Source organism: Rhinopithecus roxellana, chromosome 3, assembly GCF_007565055.1.
Source record: "Rhinopithecus roxellana isolate Shanxi Qingling chromosome 3, ASM756505v1, whole genome shotgun sequence".
In the NCBI taxonomy this organism is placed as follows: Eukaryota; Metazoa; Chordata; class Mammalia; order Primates; family Cercopithecidae; genus Rhinopithecus; species Rhinopithecus roxellana.
In genome coordinates this window covers 64,698,396-64,721,478 of record NC_044551.1, presented here as the reverse complement: position 1 = coordinate 64,721,478, position 23,083 = coordinate 64,698,396, and the positions used below count along the sequence as shown (strand labels likewise).

Here is a 23,083-nt window from a genome sequence, read left to right as displayed (position 1 = left end):
AGAATAAAAAAGCCCTTGACTGAAGAGCTAAAATTACAAAAATATGGCTTCAAAAACATTCAAATATGAAATTCTTCCAAGTTCTATCAATCATATACTTCAGGGAATAATTTAAGGCCAATTTAGGATTTTTGTATTTAAGTTTTTTCTATCCAAGTAGTAATGTTTCATACACTACTCACTATTATTATAATTCTCTTTAATCTCCTGTTTGTCTGGTGCTTGTATTGTATTCCCACATTACTTTGCCTCAATAAATATTTGACTAATAACATTACTCAAAAAAAAAAACCCTGACATAAAGTTCACTCAGATAAGATGCTTTTTAGAGTCAAATCAGAGAAAGATCAGTGTCTATAGAGCAAAATTAAAATGTAAACAAATTTATGCAAGTGTTCAGGTTTCTGTTTATTGTTTTAAATTTAACCTAAATGAAGTATCCCCTCAAAATAGTGCATTGCCTTTTTCTTCACAAACGTACTCTTCTTACCACTGTGTGCCTTACTGCTACTGCTACTGATTTTCCAAAGTGGGGGCATTTCATTTAATATATAGAATGCAATTTTATAAAAACATATGAGAGTTTGTTATAATTATTCATCCTTAGTGAAAGAAAAAAATAAATAACCTAGGTCAACACTTATTTCTGAAATTTGAATATATTCTTTTCTTATATAAACTTTACACAATGTTAACAGCCATCAGACATTTTTATTTTAGATGCGACTCCTATAGTGAAACACTGAGTTACTTCTGAGATACCTTAAATATTATTCTGATAAAAATCAGTACTGGCTTTTTCTGCCTCACAACTAAATCTGAGATGCTACAAATAGTGAAAAAAGATACTCTCTTAGCTTGGTATTCTAGATTTTGAAGGAATTTTTATTTAGAAGGTTCTTCATACTTAAAAAGTTATTCATGAAATCACAACAATTACTATTTATTAACCACTTATATGTGCCAGGCACTTTGCTAGGGGGACATTAAAAAACAAAACAAAACAAAACAAAACAGTGCCTTTTTGAAGCACAAGTACTAGTTTTGCAAAGCAGAAGCAAAACAAAAAATGTGAGGGATGGGCTGGAGTGATGAAAAGACACAAAGATGAGGCTGGAAAAGTGCTCATGATCCAGATTAGGGTGTGAAAGACCTTTAATTTTATACTTCTATCACTAGAAACCACTGATAATGTTTGAGAGAAACATTATTAGGTTTTTATGTAGTAAGATCTCTCTGAACACGTAGTAAATCCTAGACTGAAGGGAAAAATGACTGTTGGCAGGGAAACAAGTTTGGATCAGGTGAGAGCAGTTAGGTGAAAGCCAGTGGCCTGATCAAGAGTCATTAGTTTTGAGACGTGAGAAAATATCAAGTGAAAAAAAGCTGATTAAGTATAAATTTACTGATTATAAATATAAAAATATATGTTTGTACACTGGAAAACTTCACTGTAAATCTTAGTTCAATCCACTTTTATCCCTAATATATTGTTCTAAACAAGACGGTCATCAGAAATTCAGGAAAACATATTTTCTGAAAAAGACAAAGGCTGTAATAATCTTTTCTCCCCAATTTTGTAACTGTGGTAAAATAAACATAACATAAAATTTACCATCTTAACCATTTTTAAGCATACAGTTCACCGGTATGAAATATATTCATAATGCTGTGCAACAATTACTATCATCCATCTCCATAATTCTCTTCATCTTATAAAACAGAAACCCTATACCCATGAAACAACAACTCCCACCAGTTTCCCCAGCCCCCGGCAACCACCCTCCTACTTGCTGTGTCTATGAGTTTGACTACTCTTTTAAGTACCTCATATAAGTGGAAGCATACAGTATGTAGCACAATGTCTTCAAGGTTCATCCATGTTATCATAGCATGTTAGAATTTCCTTCCCTTTTAAGGCTGAATAATATTCTACTGTATGCATATACCACATTTTGCTCATCCAGTCATCCAACAATGGACATGGGTTGCTTCTACCTTTTGGCTGCTGTGAATAGTGCTGCTATGAACATGAGTATATAACTATCTCTTTGAGGTCCTGCTTTCAATTCTTTTGGGTATATACCCAGAAGTAGAATTGCTGGATCGCATGTAAATTCCATTTTTCATTTTCCGAGGAACAGCCATACTGTTTTCCACAGCAGCTATACCATTTTACATTCTCACCAACAGTGCACAAGCGTTCCAGTTTCTCCACATCCTCACCAACATTTGTTATTGTAATACTCTTTTATTAAAATTATACTCTCTTAAATATGAAATTAATATATTTCCTGACCAGGTGTACTGGCTCACGCCTGTAATTCCAATACTTTGGGAGGCTGAGGTGGGAGGACTGCTTGAACCCAGGAGTTTGAGCTTATGATCACATCCCTGAATTCCAGTCTGGACAACAGTGTGAGACCCTGTCTCATTAAAAAAAAAAAAAAGTCTCTTAAGTAACTCACACAAATGAATATTTATAGAAAGTTAAAGGTAACATTAATGTCTACTACTGCTTTTACACTAAAAATTAAAAGAAACCTGCAGCATAAATATTCTTTTCAACAATCTAATCTGGGCACATAACATGAGAATTCTTGAAATAGCTTCCCTGTAAATTATTATGCCTAGCTTCCCTGTAAATTATTATGTCATTACTGAAACAATGGCAAGCATAGAAAAGTATTGGAAAGTTGAAGAAAAACTCAAAACCCACTTAACATTTGGCATATTCCCTTTCGTATTTTCTATTTTTGTTTTTCTTTCAAGATCATATTGCACATGGATAATTCGAAAAATGATTAGGAAATACGTACTTAAATAGTCTTTTAAAAAGTCTAAAAATATACTGTATTATTCCAAATAAGTAATTTCTTAGAAATAAAAATTTCTTTATTCTCTTAATAAGGGTAGATTGTGGTTTCTAATTTTGGTTTAATTGTTAGATATGTAGGTAATTTTATGTTTTGAAAATGTAGACAGCTTATAAACTTGAGGTACATAACAGGTACAGGGTACCTTCTTAAAACAATCAATGGATATTTATGTAGATTTCCTTTCTGCTCAAAAATAAAACACCGAGACCCACTCCCTACTCTCTCCTATATTCTCCATGCTTCTAACTTCATCTGTATGGTTTTTGTATAAGACAGCCTTTGCTCTACTAATTTAGGTATTAGAGGTTTTTTTTTTAACTGACATATTCTTTTTACTTCTTTTTGGATCACTTATCTGATTTTGATAGCTTAAAATTAAGATTTATTGATACTTCTTAAAGCTGAGTTGAGGAAAGCAGAGAAGAAAATGCAAAAATATTGTGTTATTATAGTTTGGAATTTGATATAATGGATCCTGTACTGCAATTTCATGGAATTAGCACAAAACTGAAATAGTTAATCTTAGCAGAATTCTTGATTTCTGAGACATCACACAATTCTGGAAAAGGAAAAGTTAGATAACAAAATATTTTAGATACACTTAAGGACCATTAGTCAACACATACATCTGCTTCTGATACAATACCTGGTGACGTCTCACAGTGCTTTTCAATTTCAGAGTGTGTCCCAATCAAATTATCACCTTCTATTGTATTTAAATAAAACAAAATAATGCAGAAAAAGAAAACATTTTCAAGAAACAAGGAGAATCAGAAACTTAAATCTTAACAGCGTTGAAAACTCATGGCAAAGAAAGAGAACTTTTTAGGTAGATTTTAAAAATCTTTGTTGTATAAAATTCACATAAAACCTGCCTTGCCTGTATTCTCACTGTCACCTGCTTTTGGTTGTCCTATTGCCAGCACTGGCTCAAACCATAAACAAATACGTACCAATTCAATAGAAATTAGTTTCTATCACAAACAAAAAACCTCCTGAATAATCTAAAGATAATGGGGGGGGAAAAAAAAAAAAACTAAAGCAAAAAGAAGGTTACCCAGACCAACTGCCTGATTTCTAGTAGGTCCCAATTAGGATTTTTAGGACTAAAATACAGATTCTGTGGGAAAAAATTAAAACCAAACAAAAAATAAAAATGAAGTACTCATTAAACCAAATAAAAGAACAAACTTGCTAGACATATTCAGCTTATATAAAATTAAAAGATGGGAAAAATGCTGTGTTCACAAAGGTAACAAGATGGTGACATCATGTTTAGACATTTAGAAACCAAACCATTTTATATTTCATTCTAGCTTATATTACTTATCCTCTTTTTACAATGGCCACACACAAGTTGCTTTTCTCCTATGTGAGCCTTGACAAATTAACTGGAATTAAATCAGCTTAATTAGGGCTGTGGTCATCAAACTTAGCATGCATCAGAATCACCTGGAATGCCTATTAAACTACTGCTAGTTCCACTTACAGGGTTTTTGATTTTAAAAGTCTACATTTCTAAGAAGTACCCAGGTGATGCAGATGCTGCAGGTCCAAGGACCACACTTTGACCATTACTGAATTAGTGCTCAGTTAGTGCAAATCAGTGATTTGCATTATCGAGAATAAACCCTCACTACCTAAACCAGCAGCAATAAATACAATTATAATTTTTATGAGAAGCTGTTGCTCCTGCAACACAGCTGCTTTGTCTACCTGGCTTTGTGCTTTATTATCCTAACAATGGGTGGAAAAGGTAGTAAGAATTTGTAGGAAAAAACTGAGAAGTGATGACAAAAAAAACTCTTGAGCAAAGTCTAGATGTGGTAAAATAGTGAATTTGTTTGGTGAGGTTTAGATTCATATAGCTATGCCTAAGACAGGGATGCTCAATCCCCAGGCCACAGTCTAGTACCCAGCCACACAGAAGGAGGTGAATGTGAATGTCATCTGTATTTACAGTAACCACCTTCACCCCATCACTCGAATTACAGTCTGAGCTCTGCCTCCGGTCAGATTGGCAGTGGCATTTAATTTTCATAGGAGTGAGAACCCTATTGTGAACTGCGCATGTGAGGGATCTAGGTTGCGCACTCTTAAGAGAATCTAATGCCTGATGATCTGTCATTGTCTCCCATCACCCCAGATGGAACTGACTAGTTGCAAGACAACAAGCTCAGGGGTCCCACTGATTCTACATTATGGTGAGTTATATAATTATTTCATTATATATTATAATGTAATAATAATAGAAATAAAGTGCACAATAAATGTAATGCACCTGAATCATCCTGAAACCATCCCCTTGACCCCAGTCCATGGAAAAACTGTCTTCCACAAAACCAGTCCCTGGTGCCAAAGGTTGGGGACCACTTCCCTAAGAGCTATTTTTAAGTCTTGAAATTCTTGTGGAAAAATATAATTCACTGCAAGCACAAACTGTTTTCTTTCATTCAATCATTTTCAAAACACTATTGTTTCCAAAACATAAACTTTCTTAGAAATGCAACAATCAGTTCACAGTGGGAAGAACTGCATTTTGTTTTGCCTTCAACTATTTATACTGATCAGCAGTGTATAAATTTGACTCATTCTTAGCGGTACTAACCACAGTTAAAATTCTTCTATCCAGATAACATATACTGTGAAACAGAAAAGCAAAGTGTGGAAAATTTAATAAATTACAGGTGTGTTTCCAGAAAAACAAAATTTCTAATGTTAAATTCTTCATTAGCCCATTTAAAAATATATACATATTTAGCATACATATACTTTGTACACTACATTTCACATGTAATTGATGATAACCCACTTACCTACTGTTGGAGTATTGGCAGCACTTAATGAAGCAGATGATGAGATAGAAGAAGAACTTTCTGCCCGGGCTAATGGTGCAGCAGGAGGTGGGCTGGTGTTGGAAGTTACAGGTGGGCTGAATGGCCTGGGCTTAAAAACAAAAAGTTATTTATCAAAATGCTACACCAATATACCTCTCTTGTTAGAGCAGATTTTTAAGTTAGCAGGTAAATTTAACATGCCAATCCAAATTTACTGTGTGAGTTTCTTGTAACTTAGTATCAGAGATGCCATATATCAAATCATTTTTAAGAACATACTAAAACCTGAAAAGGTTATTTTGAAATAATGCTGTAAAAAAGGTCTTTGGGCATAAAAATTTTCCTATATTTAAAAAAGTATGTTTAAGACAGATTCTCAGAAGTTAAATTAGTTTAAACAGTATAAATGTTCTTCTTCCCAAACTGCTTCCCAAAAGGGTTGTTCACTTTACCTGACTACAAATATGAGAAAATTATTTCTCTACACCCTTGCCAGAAACAAATGGATGAGTCACAGCAGAAAAAGGGATTAAAATTTTTTTCTAGCTAACTTGGAAAATAAAAATGAAACCTTCACTTTTACTTTCATGAATGGGTTGATGTAATTTGGGGAGGTTTTAGTATTATCTGAGCTTTCACTAACCTATATTTTCCTCCTTAAATATTGCTTGTCCTTTACACTTTTGGTGTTTACAAATCTGACCACAATTTCCTCAGTAATTCCTTGTAATGCTTCCTCACTGCGAAAACTCACTCCATACAAAGGTTTGAGAGACTCAATTCTGTTGTCTTCCCAATTTTCTTTTTTTTTTTTTTTTTTTTTTTTTTTTGAGACGGAGTCTCGCTGTGTCGCCCAGGCTGGAGTGCAGTGGCGCGATCTCGGCTCACTGCAAGCTCCGCCTCCCGGGTTTCCGCCATTCTCCCGCCTCAGCCTCCGAGTAGCTGGGACTACAGGCGCCTGCCACCGCGCCCGGCTAGTTTTTTTTTTTTTTGTATTTTTAGTAGAGACGGGGTTTCACCGTGTTAGCCAGGAGGGTCTCGATCTCCTGACCTCGTGATCCACCCGCCTCGGCCTCCCAAAGTGCTGGGATTACAGGCTTGAGCCACCGCGCCCGGCCCCAATTTTCTAATTAAACATAAAACAAATTAAAAAATATAACTCCAATTCATTTATCTTTTACTTTGGTGAATGGACTTTTTGCCTTCCAAATTCCTAACTGTACCAATAATTCATCAGCAACACTTCCTGAGGTGTTTTGCTTTCTTAAAAAATAGGCATATTTGTCTTCATTTTAAAAAAAAAAAAAACCTTTTCCTGCTTACAAAAGTATTAGGCAAGTAGATATTTATTTAGTGCCTACTATGTGTCTGACCCTGGATAAGGTACTAGATACAAAGCTGTGAACAAGAAAGATTAACTGTCCTCAGTTATTTGAGGAACATGGAAAAAAAAAAGGCAAAAACAAAACCCTGCTTGCATTCATACACTAGTCAACTCTTCATTGCATGAATATAAACTTACAGATATTCATTTTAATAAAACTGTCATTTTATTGCAAAAAGTGCTTTATAATTTGTAACCCCCCATCCATTTAACATTTATTTTTTCCAGAGTACAGCTTTTTGATGACTGATTATGATGGACAATAGGTTGAAAAAATTCAGCAGGATGCTAAAAATGCAGCTGTGTATATATGCAGACCAAGGTGGTACAGGACATTGGAGTGAACAGATATTGATCAACAGCTAGTCTGAAACTCACAAGCTTGGAAAAAGCCTTGAGATCAACTACTGTGGGACGTTTCTCCTATGGCAACATAACCTCAAGGCCAATATAATGTGACTCCCTTTTTACTTTTTTTTTTAGGTAAAGGCAAAAACAGCTCTTTTCTCAAGTGGTTTTCTCTAATTTTAGAATTATGCTATCTACTACAGTGGCCAATAGCACGTGAAATGTGACTAGTCCAAATTGAGATGTGCTATAAGTAGAACACACAAAGCAAATTTTGAAGACACAGCATACACACAAAAGGAATGTAAAAATCTCATTTTTATAATTGAATATGTGTTAAAATAATATTTTTATATAGCAGATAAAATATATTACAATGAATTTCACTGTTTTTCTATGTGGCTACTAGAAAATTTTAAATTATATGTTGCTTATATTATATTTCTACTGGACAGCATTGCTTTAAAACAATGTTTCTGAAACATCAGCATGCATCAGAATCGCATGGAGGGCTTGTTAATAATACACAGTTGCTGGGCCCCTCCCCTGAATTTCCGATTTGCCTGGGGTGGAGCCAGAGAAACTATTTCTACCAAATTCCCTGGTGATGCTAATGCTACTGATCTGGTACTGCACTTCGGGTGCCCCTGATCTAGAACAACGAGTGGTTCTTTCAGTGGGTAGGCAGGATGTGGTTACAGACTCCTTTGAGCATCTGGTGAAAGCTATGAGCTCTCTCCAGAAAAATGCACATACAAGCACGCAAAAAAAACAAAAAAGGCACTCCAGTGTACAGGTGGAGAAAATTTAAATCAACATAACCTCTCCGGTGGGCAATACAGAAATAATTATCAAGAGTCTTAAAAATGTACATAGAGTTTAGTTCATAAATTACACTTTAAACTTTTTTTATTAAAAAAAATGAATGCTAAGAAACCATTAAGGACAGTCATTAAGACATCGTTTATAATAACAGAAACATGGAACTAAATGTTAAATAAATTTCTGAAAACTTTTAGAAATTTAATTCTGACAACAGGGTAGAAGACAGAGCACGCATATATTGAAATACTCTGTAGCCACTTAAAATGGTGCTCCCTGAAGCTCAGAGGGTGGTTTCTAGAAAGCTCTCAAGGATGGGGAGAGGGTGGTGTATGGTGATGGGGGATGATGTGAAGGATTCAACTATGAGTCCCACTTTATTTTAATATATTAATACTTACAATTTAAAGTTATTTGGCAAAAGATTCTATCACTTCAAAGAAGCCTGAAGACTATGAAATAAGAATAATTTATTCAGCTACATGGATGGAACTGGAGGCCATTATCCTGAGTGAAATAACTCAGAAACAGAAAGTCAAATACCTCATGTTCTCATTTATAAGTGGGAGCTAAACAAAGGTTACACATGGACATACGCAGTGGAATAATAGAGGGTGAAGACTGCAAAAGGTCAGAGGATGGGAAAAGCATAGGGATAGAAAAATTACCTGTTGGGTACTGTTGGGTACGATATTCACTACTCAGTTAATGGGTACACCAAAAGCCCACATTCTGCCAGTATGCAATATATGCATGTAAGAAATCTGCACTTGTATCCCCTAATTCTATAAATAAAATTATAATCAAAGAATAATTCATGGTTATTCTTGAATTATATACTTGCAAGTGGAAAACAAATTAGAAATACGTAAAGTATGACTTTTTATTTAAAAATATGCCTATACCATTAATAACTTTTTGAGCAACTATTTGCATTCAACAATGTTCTGTTTTACACGTATTAACTCATTTAAGTCTCACAACCTAATATCATTACACATATTTTATCCATGAGGCAACTAAACTCTGATTAAATAACTGCTTAATGTTGCTCAGCTAATATGTGGCTAATAAGCTAGTACTTTTAACTGTATTTTACTGCCTCTGGATAAACACTTATGCATTCCAAAAAATGTTAACAGTAGTTATCTTTGGGTGGTGAAATACAGAGGAAATTTATAATTTTCCTTCTTTGCTTTCCCTGTTTTCCAAATTTTACAACATGATCATTTCCTGTTTTTACAATCAGGAAAAAAATCAATTTATTAAAATGTACTTAAAGTTCTAGTCATAACTTGATTTAAAAAAGAGAATGAAGTATTTTAAAATGTAGTAATTTCTATATTACTTAAATATTAATCTTCTCCTTGGCAGCTTGCACCTAGTCTTTCATTTCACTTCCACTAAGTCTGTTCATTTGGAAAAGAAAGATAACACCATTTCAATACCTGGTGCCAAAGCTTTTCAATATATTCACTGAACATTTCATAACTGTGTACCACCCAACAGGCATCATGCAAAGTACTGAGGATACAAGACTGACGAAGGCATAGGCCAGTAAGGATAACACACACACAAAAAGTACATACAAGGTGATACATGAACTAACAGAAATATAAGCAAAGTATCTGGGTGTAAGGAAGAGAAGTGAAGGAATGATCAAAGAGGGATTTGCCTAGGTGGTGATATTTAGTTAGGTCTTAAAGAAAGAGGTCAACATAGAAAACTGAGGGGCATCTGAGATAGAGCACAGGAGGAAGACATGGACACTGGAAAAAGACAGTGGCCTCAGAAAGAGCATGATGCGTCTGAGGAACACTGAAAAGTTTCAAGTGGCTGGAACCTAGGCTGAAAAGGGGAGAAAGATGGACAGTTAGTATAGGTTGTTGAGGCAGCTTTATAAAGACTCTCGTACATTCAGCTAAAACACTCAACCATACAGACTGAGAAACCCCTGGAAATGTGTATCAAGGGAAAAAAGATTAAACTGGACTTACAAATTTAATTCTGGTTATTAAACTGGCAATTAGTGTAGAAGATGAAGCAAAGCAAACCAGATCAACGGCAAGTAGACTGGTTTGGGAGAGCCTCACTGAATAGAGTCTATAGATTTTCTCTATCTGATGACTTTTAAAAACCAATGATTTCCCACCCACGCATATACTTTTATAAGTCAACTGGATGATGTGGACTCCAGTCTCCTTATGTGTAAAATTTTAAATGCCGAGCTAGATGGCTTCCACGATCCTCCTTACAGTATATACTTTTAAGGTCTAAGAACAAGCCACCATTTACTTCCTTAACATTTGACTTTAAGTAGAATTATATGAAAACTGCTTCTTTATTGTGAGACAATGGATACTGATGTGCATCTTATGATGTGCCAACTTTCTCAGGAAATCTGTTTCCTCCTGGACAATGTCCTGTTTCACAGGTATGATCACTGAGGTAATAAGGAAAAGAAAAGGAAGCATTAGCTGGGAAAATTTTTCTATACTATGAGGATGTGGGTAGAAAACTTCAAGCAATTAACTAAAAGGGCATATAGAAAAATATCATTTGCATCTTAAATCAAAACAGTTATATAATTTTTAGAAAACCTGAGTACATACTATTTCATTAATCCCACTGAGTTTGCCTGAAGTAAGCTTTGGTCTGGAAGCAGGCCTCGGAGGTGGGACAATGGTGCCTACAGAAAGAGGAGTTGTGGGCCTGGCTGGTTGAGGGGAAAAAGAGAATTTGAAGAAAATCATTAGTATGTAGCAATCCTTACATAAAGACATTCTATTATAAAGAAACTGTTGGTAATCAAAGCTCATTTTTCAGGAGGCTCTTTTTTTAGATGTAATCACAGATGTTGAAATACTGGGAATCTATCAAATATGCTTTATTTTGAAGTGACCAGTAATATTCCTGAAAAAAAGTTAACCTTTCAATAACTGACACATATAAATTTTATTCCTGTTTCAATTATCTACACATATAAAAATTAAATCTGATACATTAGCTGATGAGAACAAACCAATTTTAGCCCAAAGGTCATTTGTTTATTGCCAATATATCTATTTTACAGATAGTAATTCCAGACCAAAAGGTTCTGAAGCTGTACCTCCAGAATAATATTGTAAACTCTAAATAAAATACTTACCTTAATTAAAATTATTAAATTTGACTTTTAAGTTGAACCACATTGTAACATTTTGGTGGGTAACATTATTTGAAATAATTAGATATTCTATTAGTTTACAAAAACAAAATTCCCCAAATCACTACAGTTAACTTTGGAAAGTGCTCAAAATAATATCTTAAATTGTTCCTAAGTCCTATATAAATTTAGTGTTGAGTTTTTCATGCCATTTGCTAATTTTACAAGTCAGAAATATCTGTATTCTTAATCTCATCACAATGTAAATTACTGGATAAATGTCAATGTATACATCATCAAAAGTCACAAATGTATTAGCATAATCAAAGCAGGAGTAAAAAAATGGAAGTAAATAGGTTAAACCCTCTTTAAAGTCATGTTTAATAATCATTAACAAATTAAATGATTTTCAAAGCCCTTTGGTTCACACTAAAATACAGGCTATAATTCAGAGACTGAAAAATATAATGGGTGGGAAGAAATATATTCAGTATGTTTTCAAAGTTTAGAGATGTACAAAATTAAAAATATGTAAGTGGGCCTAAGCATACACATGGGGAAATAAACTGCAAAGCTGAAGGCCTTTAATCATCAATGGAGGAATCAAGGAGGCATGAAAGGAAGGCGCATAGAGGTAGTAGGAAGAGACCTGAAGAAAAAGGTAGTCACACAGGATTGAAAGTTGTACATGCATGTGAGGTAGGGAATCACTTAGAAAGCATACCATAATAAGAGATAAAAGATGCAAGGGCTGTTCAGGTTGCTTAAGGAAAACAAAAAAGCTGGTAAATCAAGCTTTGATTCTGAGGCCACTGTCTTTTTCCAGTCAGTGCCCGTTCTTTCATGCTGCACAAACACTTGAAGCTGTACACTGGAAGAAATGTGCACAAAAATCTGAGGCCCATAACACCTCCCTGTGTATTACATGTCTACTTTAAAGATATGTTCATTATCAACGAAACCAGCACTAGCCTATGTTAAGTTATTTCAAACTTGTGAGAGAGTTTACACAGCAGAGGCATTTATTACTGATCAAGTGGCCTGTCCAAATGGCATTTAGATCGACTCAAACCAAGCCTGGTAGAAGTAGTAAGTTCAGTTCAAAATTTGCTTTTTGAGAAAAGCTAATAACAATACTTATTAACACCACTGTTTATAAATGAATCTATATTATATCTGCACAGGTCAATTAGGCACTGCTTCTAGAAGCCTCTGAAGGAGATAACTGCAATTGTTTACATTCTTCAATGTCCTATGTTTTATTTTTTGCTGGTGGTAGGGTAGAGCTCACTGCTACAAATTTCTATTAGAAGCAGTGTTTCAAGAAATATGAATTGACCTTTGAAGTATAAAAAAACATTGGCGATAAGGGCTACTCTATATCTGCCCTCAGACATTAACTAAAGTGAATAGACAAAGCATGCTTGCCATACCATTCTTTATCTGAACAAAAGTGGAAACTAATCTAGAATCTAGAAGCAATAATGATGATGTAGAAGAAATAGCAGCAGCACTGTTAGCTGCTTCTGTAGGTACATTTTCAAAACATGTAATATTAGGCAAAGGTCACTGTGATCCTCAGAAATGCAGCTGTTGGAAGAAATCCCATCCAAAGCATTAGGAAACCTAAAAGTATTTTCAGCTTTACAATGCAATCTCTGGAATGCCTTCTGAGCAGCACTGGAGCTATTAATTGCAACAAGTTCATCAGTAAAGAAAATCCACTGACTTCACGGCCATGAAGCGAAAAGAACTTTATCTGTGCTCTCTAGTGGTGCTGTTACAGCAGAATAAAGTAGAGATTTGGGGGAAAAGTCTGGTGATGGACTTTCTAGACTCAGAATCTGACCGGGTTTCAAGTAAATATTCAATTATCACACACCCAGGAAAATCAGTGAGAAAGGAAGTGAAGTTCCTACTCTGCTCTGTAAGGTCAGATGAATAAGAACGAAATAAAAAACTAGAAGCAACAGGAAAATTCTAGAACTAAAATATAAATCCATATAGCCAAAAAGTTATCTTGTTTTAATTATTTGAAACTAGGAAATTTAATAATACACAGAAGAAGAGCATAAGTTCAAACTACATTAACTGAAGAAAAGTATGTACATTAGAAACTTAAAATGCATATGAAAAACTGAAGGTCCAAAATTATATAAAGTCAGAATTATTCCTGTTTTCCCAGAGGAGCAAAGGTAACTATTTACAGTCAGTACAAGATCTAAAAAGATTTGACAAGGTGGCAAAGCGATAATGCTGTGTATGCATGGTACTCAACAAAGTTCATCATTGTCCTGTGATAAAACTGCCCCAGGAACTACATCAGAATACATCAGTGTTTGAGTTAATATTTAAAAACAGCCCAATATTTTTCAAAAAATAATTTTAAGGTTTTTGTTTTTGTTTTTTTGCGAGCACAAGAGTTCAATTAATTCATGGGCAGAGAAAACAGTCTGGCACTTACCAAAGGGGAGGTAAGTGTAAGATATTTGTGTTAAATTTTTAAAAATACATATATTGATGTTTATATATATTCATATCTGACATAAACATGAATGCTTATTTATAGTCTACATGGTATAAGATGCAACTGAAACTACTTTTCAGCCAAGCCCGAATTAACATTTTACAACATGTAACAACACTGGGATGCTTAATTATCAGTTATTAACTGATTGAAATTATTTTTTAGCCTGCTTTAAGATGAGGTCAGTGATGAATTAAGATTCTGGAAGACAAACAGGAGAGTAGGGATGATCTCACAACCTGGACCTTGCTAAAATGTTAAAATGGGTACCTGGGTAGAGGATGTTAAGATGGGAGAGAAGTGCATTGCAAAGAATGGTGAGACAAAATTTAAGACTTGTTGTAACTAGCGAGTACCAAGAAAACATAAAAATAAGTGAAATAAAAATTGAAGATAAAATGCCTATTTCATAACTTCACTTAGGACCTCTGTAAAACAGGAGAATCCCAGTTATGAATTAGTTTGATTAATAATTATATTCTGTTCAAGTGAAGACTTAATAGTAATTACTATATAACAGGATAACTATCTATTTTGAGCATCATCAACATTTTTTTGAAAGGCAAAATTTATAACATTACTTTTCATACTATATAGGAAGATTTAAAAATGCATACTGAAGTGAATTTTAAAACCAGCAACAAGTTAATAAATATTGTATCATTTCTTAACGGCCAAACATCAATGACCACTAAATGAAAACGAACAATTTTTTACCTGAAGTGATGGTGATATGAGCCATCTTTAGACAAGTAGCAAAAGGAAGAAAGAGTACTTTTATAAAAAGAAAGAGACTATACTAGAGAAAGTATCAAGAAACAATGAGCAGAATTTTAAAACCTCTGTGATACCAATCTGAAAAATTTCACTCATAATGGGATATTAATAAAATTTGAAAATACTGCTAAGAACTCCTTATTCTAAATGCAAAATACCATTCCGACATTTTTACTAAACAAAAGAGAGATTTGGCAACAACATCAGGTTTTCCTGTACAATTACTTTCCTTATATAATATATATATAAGGTTAATTTTATAATACTAAATAGTAACAAATGCTCAATGAAAAAGGCTATAAAGCCACTTCAGATTATGTTCAACTACCTTCTATTGACTGTTTCTTGCTGTTTTACAAGTATTAAGTACAGATTACTTTCCCTTCAAAAGGTCAAATAGCGTTTAGTGTTTAGGGTTAAGGTTTCTTACAATCCACTTACAGTTTCTTTTAAAAATATTTTGTTTCTAAACAGTCTAATTTTAAAAACCAATATTTAATTTTTAGTAGTAAGATATTTCAACACGGCTTTTTTGTTGTTGCTGTTAATCTGCTAAAGTGTGATAGACAAAACAATGGCTTTAGAATAAGTAAGAGCCAGGTTTGAAACTTGTCTTCATCATTTACTAGCTATATAAACTTGGAGAAGTTACTTATTATCTCTGAGCTTTGCTGTTTTCATCTATAAAACAGGGACAACAAAAACTACTTCATGCTGCTGTTAATGTGGTGAAATTAAATAGAATGTGTGGCACTCCTAACAAAATTACCTAGCATGAACTAGACAGATTTAAGCTCTTGCCCCATGATTCCAGTGCTTCCTTAACCCCAAATACTGGATGGCAATTCTTAAGTCCCAGAGAAGAGAGTAGAAAATCAATTAAAATTTATTTTATTTTCTTGTTTTGAACAAGCAGTGGTTTTATTAAACATACATTTTTGATGCCTGCTGTTTGACTAATGAAAAGAGAAACTTAATATATTCTTGCCAAAACAACTAAAAAGCATTTATCAACTTCTTTCATAAATTGCTTGGGAAGTGTTAAAGCCTTTCTAGAAAGCAGTTTGCCAATAAGTATCATGGACATCATCTTGTAACCCATAAGTTTTAAACTGATAAATTATTACAAGCATATTATGAGACATATGCACAAAATTTGTTATTTCTATGAATGTTCGTAATACTAGAAAATTAGATGCAACTTAAACTTCCATCAAGAAAGAACATTGATATGTATTTTGTATTTGAATTATCTATAAACAATAAGAATTATTTGGATAATGATATAAAATGCCTAGAAATAAACATGGCAATTTAAAAAAACACTTAGTATTTTACACATGCTTATTGTTAAGTCATAGAGTATCTAAGAGAACAAAACCAAAATAAAATCACTTTTATTTGGCAATACAGAGGACAAATTTTTAGAAATTTTTATCATTAAGTACAACACACAAAAAGTGAATGAGAAAAAGCAACTAAAGTCTTCCTTATACTTAAAAAAAACCATATATATATACACATATATATATATTTACCTGATGATGATGAAGTTAGTGAAGATGAAGATGAATCAAGAGATGGTCCAAATAGGGGGTCCCAAGCAAGTAAATCACTGGTTCCTTTTCTACCATAATATTTTAAAAGTAAAAATTTTAACAAAAGAATATTTTATTAGTATAAAATTTCTAGTTACTTATTTATATAATAATTCTATAGAAATAATTCTAATTATGCTCAATAAACATAATTAAAAAGTTGGGGCCAGGCACCACGGCTCATGCCTATAATCCCAACAGTTTTGGAGGCTCAGGCGGGAGGATCACTTGAGACTAGGAGTTCAAGATCAAGCCTGGGCAACATACATAGCAAGACCCAGTATCTACAAAAAAAATTTTTTTTTAATTAGCCAGGCATGGTGGTGCATGCCTGTAGTCCTAGCTATCCGGGAGGCTAAGGAAGATCACTTGAGCCCATGAGTTCTGGGCTGCAATGAGCTATAATTGCACCACTGTACTCCAGCCTGGGTAACAAAGCAAGACCCTGTCCCTAAAAAAAATAATTTTTTTAAATTTAAAAGTTGGATACTCCACCAGTAGTATATGTGTAGAAATTAATTAACATATTTAACAGCCAATATGTGTTAGAAGCATAACCTAAGATAGCATGTGAAGTTAGCAGAGGAGAATGGGGAAGATTAATTCCCATTCATCATGCCTTGTTAGACTCAACAACCTTGGGGGCTGTCGTAACGGGAATAATAATTTCAGCTTTACATATGAAAAAGAGCAGCACATGTCTAAATGAACTGCCCAAAGACATACAGCTACTTGATTCTAAAACAGGCTCAGGTCTGCTGGTTCACACCCAGCACCCAATCCCGAACAGAAAATTTAAGTGGTATAAAATTGGGTTAAAATTTTATAAGGCCATACTTATTTTCAAAGATGAAGAAAAAGGGTAAAGTGATGTTTTAAGCCCTTAAGTACAGAAAGATGGCTTACATATTTTAATGTATCAAACTGCCATTATTTTTAAAAATTTTAGGAAATCTTACACACAAAAAAAAGGCCCTCTATAATGAAAGTGCTGTAATTATCTAAGAGTACATATCCAGCATCTCAACATGCACCTACATGAAAGCACACTATACCTCGTACGATAAAGCCTAGCATTGCAACTGCATGATTCCTAAAAACAGTTTTAAAACACTCAACAACTTATCTTTAAAAAATGATATATCCAATAAATACCACTACTGTGCTCAATTAGTACCTCAAAAGTATCAAATAATTGTAAACTACCTATTTAATTAAGCCTACTTTTACTTGTGTTTTACATTAACTCTGGCCAGGCTTGATGGCTCACGCCTGTAATCACAGCACTTTGGGAGGTTCAGGAGTCTGAGTCCAGGAGTTCAAGACCAGCCTGGGAAACACAGCAAGACCCAGCATCTTTTTTGAAAAAAATTAGCTGGGAGGCAGGGGTAGGAGGATTGTTTGAACCTGGGACGTTAAGGCTGCAGTGAGCCATGATCACGCCACTGCACTCCAGCCTGAGAGACAGAATAAGACCCTGTCTCAAAACAGACAAGCAAAAAACCATTAACTCAAAGACAGTATTCTTACTGATGGACACAGAAGTAAAAGGAGACCCATCCAACACTGGCTTTTTTTTTTTTTTTTTTTTTTTTTTTAAAGAAGAGCTGGCAACATGCCTTCTGGCCTCTCTCTCCCTTTTCAACTTGAGACACTTCTCTGTTTTGAAGCTTATGAAGTATATTATTTTATAAGGTCACGGTCAAAACTGAAGGAAGAAATGAGAAAATTCCCATGAGACTAACCAGCTGAAATACAGATATGTATGAACTTACGGTTTCATCATTTATTTAGAAGTAGTGAGGCTACCAAGGCCAATTGTGGTTAAATGGATTTTTTTCTTATTGTAAAAGGACATGTTACCAAATGAGAAATAAATTTAAACTTCTAAAAACTCCAACAGGGCATTTGACAGCTCAGAAAACAGGATGATTAACAAAACTTTATGGTAATTAAAACTATAGAGCTAATAAAACTCTAGAAAAAAGGACAAAAGGATACTTAAAATGTAAGTGTGTGGAAGAAGAGATGAAAAGGTGGAGCACAGAAGATTTTCAGGGCAGCAAAAATACTCTGTATGATACTATAATGATGAATACATGTCCTCATGCATTTGTCCAACACCAAGAATGAACCCTAAAGTAAACTGTGGACTTTATGTGATGATGTGTCAATGCAGGTTCACTGATTGTAACAAATGTACCACTCTGGTGAGAGAATTTGATCGTGAGACAGACTGGGCATATGAAAGGGCAGGGAGCATAAAGGGAAATCTCTGTGCTTTCCATTCAATTTTGCCATGAATCAAACACTGCTCTAAAAAATAAAGTCTATTTTTTAAAAAAATTAAACATGGAAACTTACTCATTGGGTGGAGCAGATGGCTTTGATTTTGTTAACTCCTCATCTAATTAAAAAATTAAAATATGAAAACTTCATAATCTGAGAAATAAAATATTTTAATGAAAAAGAGAAACTCTATACACATATCTCAACACTATGACAATTAAAAATTTTGGAATTGATAATGTAAATACAAACAATAATGAAGAAAAAGTAAATTAAGATTTTAACAAATTTTCTATTTTGTACATTAAAATAACTGAAACTACTAAATCCTGATTTCTTCTAGTATCTTTAGTAAGAAATTACTTAAGTCAATTAAACTATGATATTCATTAAAATTGCTGTTTAGAAAAGAGAAAATATGGGTTGCAACTTTAAAAATAAGAAAAATGTTTAAATACATAAATTCTATTTAAGAATTTTAATTGATGAATCATGAATGCATTTTTCAAGTTCTAAGAATACTATTAGTGATTATTACATTGACAAAAAGTAGTTATTAACTCCTGAGGATGTCATATTTTGAAAAATTAAGAATCTTATAGCAACCTGGAGCAAGTCTCTTTATAAGATAGTTCGTTTTGCTACCTTTTGCATTTGTAACGTACCTCATTTCACAAGCAAGTGGTAAACAGGGGAATAGCATCATTAATGCAAAACTCACGTTGGTGCATAAGCAATTTTTGCTGCACCTTCATGTTTTCTTTGCATCACCAAGCAATACGTGATGCAAAGTATATCAATATGAGTAACTTCCACAAACTATGGAGGAGCATCACAGTACATGATACCCATTCACTCTACATTCTTCACTTCGCTCAGTTTGGTTGGTTGTTTTGCCTCAGTGTTTACTGTGCTATTCTTCAATATTTCTGCATTTTGCTCTCATCTCCACAACTCAGCACCCTCCATTTATCCTCATTTTCCTCACACCCCCTATCATTAAGCTACCATCAACATTTCTTTAAAGATAAAATCCTTACTTTTACTTATTTTGGTATTTATTATTAATTTACTAGGTCTTTTAAACTGTGTTAGAATTTTTATTAAGACTGATGTTAAAGTTTTTGTTAAGTATTCTGTTAACAAAAGTACATAGCTTTTGAGTGGGCTGCTTCAACTATTTTTCCCACAACTCTTTGTTATTTTTAATGCATGATTCTGCAAAAGGTATTAACACCCTAGAAAAGTTTTTAGTATAATTAAATTTATAATCGAATTTGTAATTGTGACATAACTTAAAAATAGGGAAAGCTCAATATTACTCATCTTATAAATGAAATGTCTTCTAGTTTATAAGACACAGAATGCCAGTGAAACCCTTTAACACTCTTAATCAGAAGTTATTTTTTGGCTTTGGTGATTTCTGAAAAATGTTGTAGCCATGTATTAAAGTTTAAAGCATGTCTCTTAGCTCTACAGGAAATAATATAGATATGTTGTTTTCTATGTAAAATAATTGTCCTTCTAGCCATTCAGCAGGGTTCATGATGAGAAAAGATCATTTATTGCTACAGCTACATAAGAGTAAAAGATTAACAAATTGCCTTATAAAGTTTAATAGACATAAAATAAGCAATTCAAATGTCAAACTTACTAGACAAATTCCGATTCATCTGTACCTAAAACAGAGATGCAAAATAGGTACCACAAAACAAATTAATTTGATAATGAAATATTTGGTAAAATGTTAATACTAGGAACTGAATTTTACATTGTTTTTAGTATATCTGCTCAATTGTAAAGTCTATTTACATAAAAGATATAGAGAAAAAACTGTCAGTAGTTTTTGTTTTACAGTAAAAAATAATACATGTAGTTTTAACACCTAATGTTTTTAAAATATTAAAGCAATATCTACAGCAAAACACTAAAACTTGCTAATCTGAAAATTTAATACAAATATTTTGAAAGTCAATCCTCAAAAATTACAATGATTTTAAAAGTCAATGGGCAAAAAAATAAAATCTCGTACTTACTGGACTGTGTCTCTAGTAGTACATGGAAGAAAAAGAAAATTAGGTTAGAATTCTGAATACTGTATTTTTCTGTTCTAATAATTAATCATTCCCTATTCAATCGTATCTAAAATACATACACCTTAAAACACATACACTGTCAGCTGGGAAAAAGTTAAGCAAATTAGGCAGCAAAATATATTCAGATACAATCTTTTCTAATCCAATATTAACTATTAAAATTGTTTTATTATTTTCACAGTATGAAATTAATACAAGTTCACTGTTTTAAAAACAAACAGAAAAGAGAAGACTACAAAAGAAAAATTTAAAACTATTTACAATCTCACTATCCATATATTCCTCTAGGCTTTTATTTTACATATTTACACACATATTTTAAATTAGTTATGCTCTGACATAATATACATTTTTAATGGTTTGCAACCTCATACTTTGTATATATTCACCACCTTTTTTGTTTTTTTGAGACGAAGTCTCGCTCTGTCACCCAGGCTAGAATGCAGTGGTGCAATCTCCACTCACTACAACCTCCGCCTCACGGTTTTCAAGCAATTCTCCTGCCTCAGCCTCCCGAGCAGCTGGGACCACAGGCGCATGCCACCATGCCCAGCTAATTTTTTGTATTTTTTTTAGTAGAGACGGGGTTTCATTGTGTTAGCCAGGATGGTCTCGATCTCCTGACCTTGTGATCTGCCCGCTTCAGCCTCCCAAAGTGCTGGGATTACAGGTGTGAGCCACCACGCCCGGCCCTATACTCACCATCTTTTAAGCAACTCTGTACTTCAACATCAATCTTAATGTTAAATAGTAGTGGTACAATAAAACCTCATTTCAGAAATATTTTTGGTAGAAAGAAAATAGTTTTGAAACTAAATTCTGAAGTACATGACTGGGAGAAAACCACCTTTTTTCCCAAATAAATGTAACTACTTAAAATATGTAATTAGACAATAATATGAAATGGTGAGAACCTTTATTCTTCATTATCAAGAAGAACAGATTTAATGTCAATCAATGATGATCACATATAGGTATACTTAACTGCCATCCTAAGAAATGCTTTTTTCACATAGTGTAACATTTTTAAATTTAAAATTGACATCAATGAGGAAAAAAATTACTGGGATAATGTTTTATTTCTCCCTCAAATCCTATTAAGTACGGTATTTTAGAATTGAGGAATTAACTATTACCACTAAGAACTCTTATCTGTGCCTTTCCTTGTTTGAAAAGTATGGGAAAATAAATGTTACAGTGGCAGGCGTTAAAAAAAGGCAAATAGGGCGGCGCACCCAAGATGGCGGAATAGGAACAGCTCCAGCCTCCAGCTCCCAGTGTGAGTGACACAGAAGACGGGTGATTTCCGCATTTTCAACTGAGGTACCGGGTTCATCTCACTGGGGAGTGCCGGACAATTGGTGCTGGTCAGCTGGTGCAGCCTGACCAGTGAGAGTTGAAGCAGGGCGAGGCATTGCCTCACCTGGGAAGTGCAAGGGGGAAGGGAATCCCTTTTCCTAGCCAAGGGAAACTGAGACACACAACACCTGAAAAATCGGTTAACTACCACCCTAATACTGCACTTTACCAAGGGTCTTAGCAAAAGGCACACCAGGAGATTATATCCCACACCTGGCACAGAGGGTCCCATGCCCACGGAGCCTCCCTCATTGCTAGCACAGCAATCTAACTGCAAGGCGGCAGCGAGGCTGGGGGAGGGGCGCCCGCCATTGCTGAGGCTTAAGTGGGTAAACAAAGCCGCCAGGAAGCTCAAATTGGGTGGAGCCCACTGCAGCTCAAGGAGTCCAGTCTGCCTCTGTAGACTCCTCCTCTGGGGACAGGGCATAGCTAAACAAAAAGCAGCAGAAACCTTGGCAGACGTAAATGCCCCTGTCTGACAGCTTTGAAGAGAGCAGTGGATCTCCCAACACAGAGGTTGAGATCTGAGAACGGACAGACTGCCTGCTCAAGTGGGTCCCTGACTCCTGAGTAGCCTAACTGGGAGACATCCCCCACTAGGTGCAGACTGACACCTCACACCTCACATGGTGGGGTACACCCCTGAGACGAAGCTTCCAGAGCAAAAATCAGACAGCAACACTCACTATTCAGCAATATTCTATCTTCTGCAGCCTCTGCTGCTGATACCCAGGCAAACAGGGTCTGGAGTGGACCTCAAGCAAACTCCCACAGACCTACAGCTAAGGGTCCTGACTGTTAGAAGGAAAACTAACAAATAGAAAGGACACCCACACCAAAACCCCATCAGCACGTCGCTATCATCAAAGACCAAAGGCAGATAAAACCACAAAGATGGGGAAGAAGCAGGGCAGAAAAGCTGGAAATTCAAAAAATAAGAGCACATCTCCCCCTCCAAAGGAACGCAACTCATCGCCAGCAACGGAACAAAGCTGGGTGGAGAATGACTTTGATGAGCTGAG

General features: G+C 34.5%; 1 protein-coding gene across 1 annotated transcript in view; it reads right to left on the bottom strand.

Annotated features, from left to right (window-relative positions):
* FCHO2 (FCH and mu domain containing endocytic adaptor 2) overlaps nt 1–23,083 on the bottom strand; it is a 143,355-nt gene that overhangs the window by 16,049 nt on the left and 104,223 nt on the right. The window contains exons 14-19 of the mRNA XM_030927399.1: nt 20,643–20,654; nt 20,261–20,285; nt 18,682–18,724; nt 16,258–16,346; nt 10,883–10,986; nt 5,696–5,825 (exon numbers count right to left, since the gene is read on the bottom strand). Of these exons, the coding sequence (XP_030783259.1) occupies nt 5,696–5,825; nt 10,883–10,986; nt 16,258–16,346; nt 18,682–18,724; nt 20,261–20,285; nt 20,643–20,654 (403 nt within the window). The remainder of the gene's footprint in view (nt 1–5,695; nt 5,826–10,882; nt 10,987–16,257; nt 16,347–18,681; nt 18,725–20,260; nt 20,286–20,642; nt 20,655–23,083) is intronic.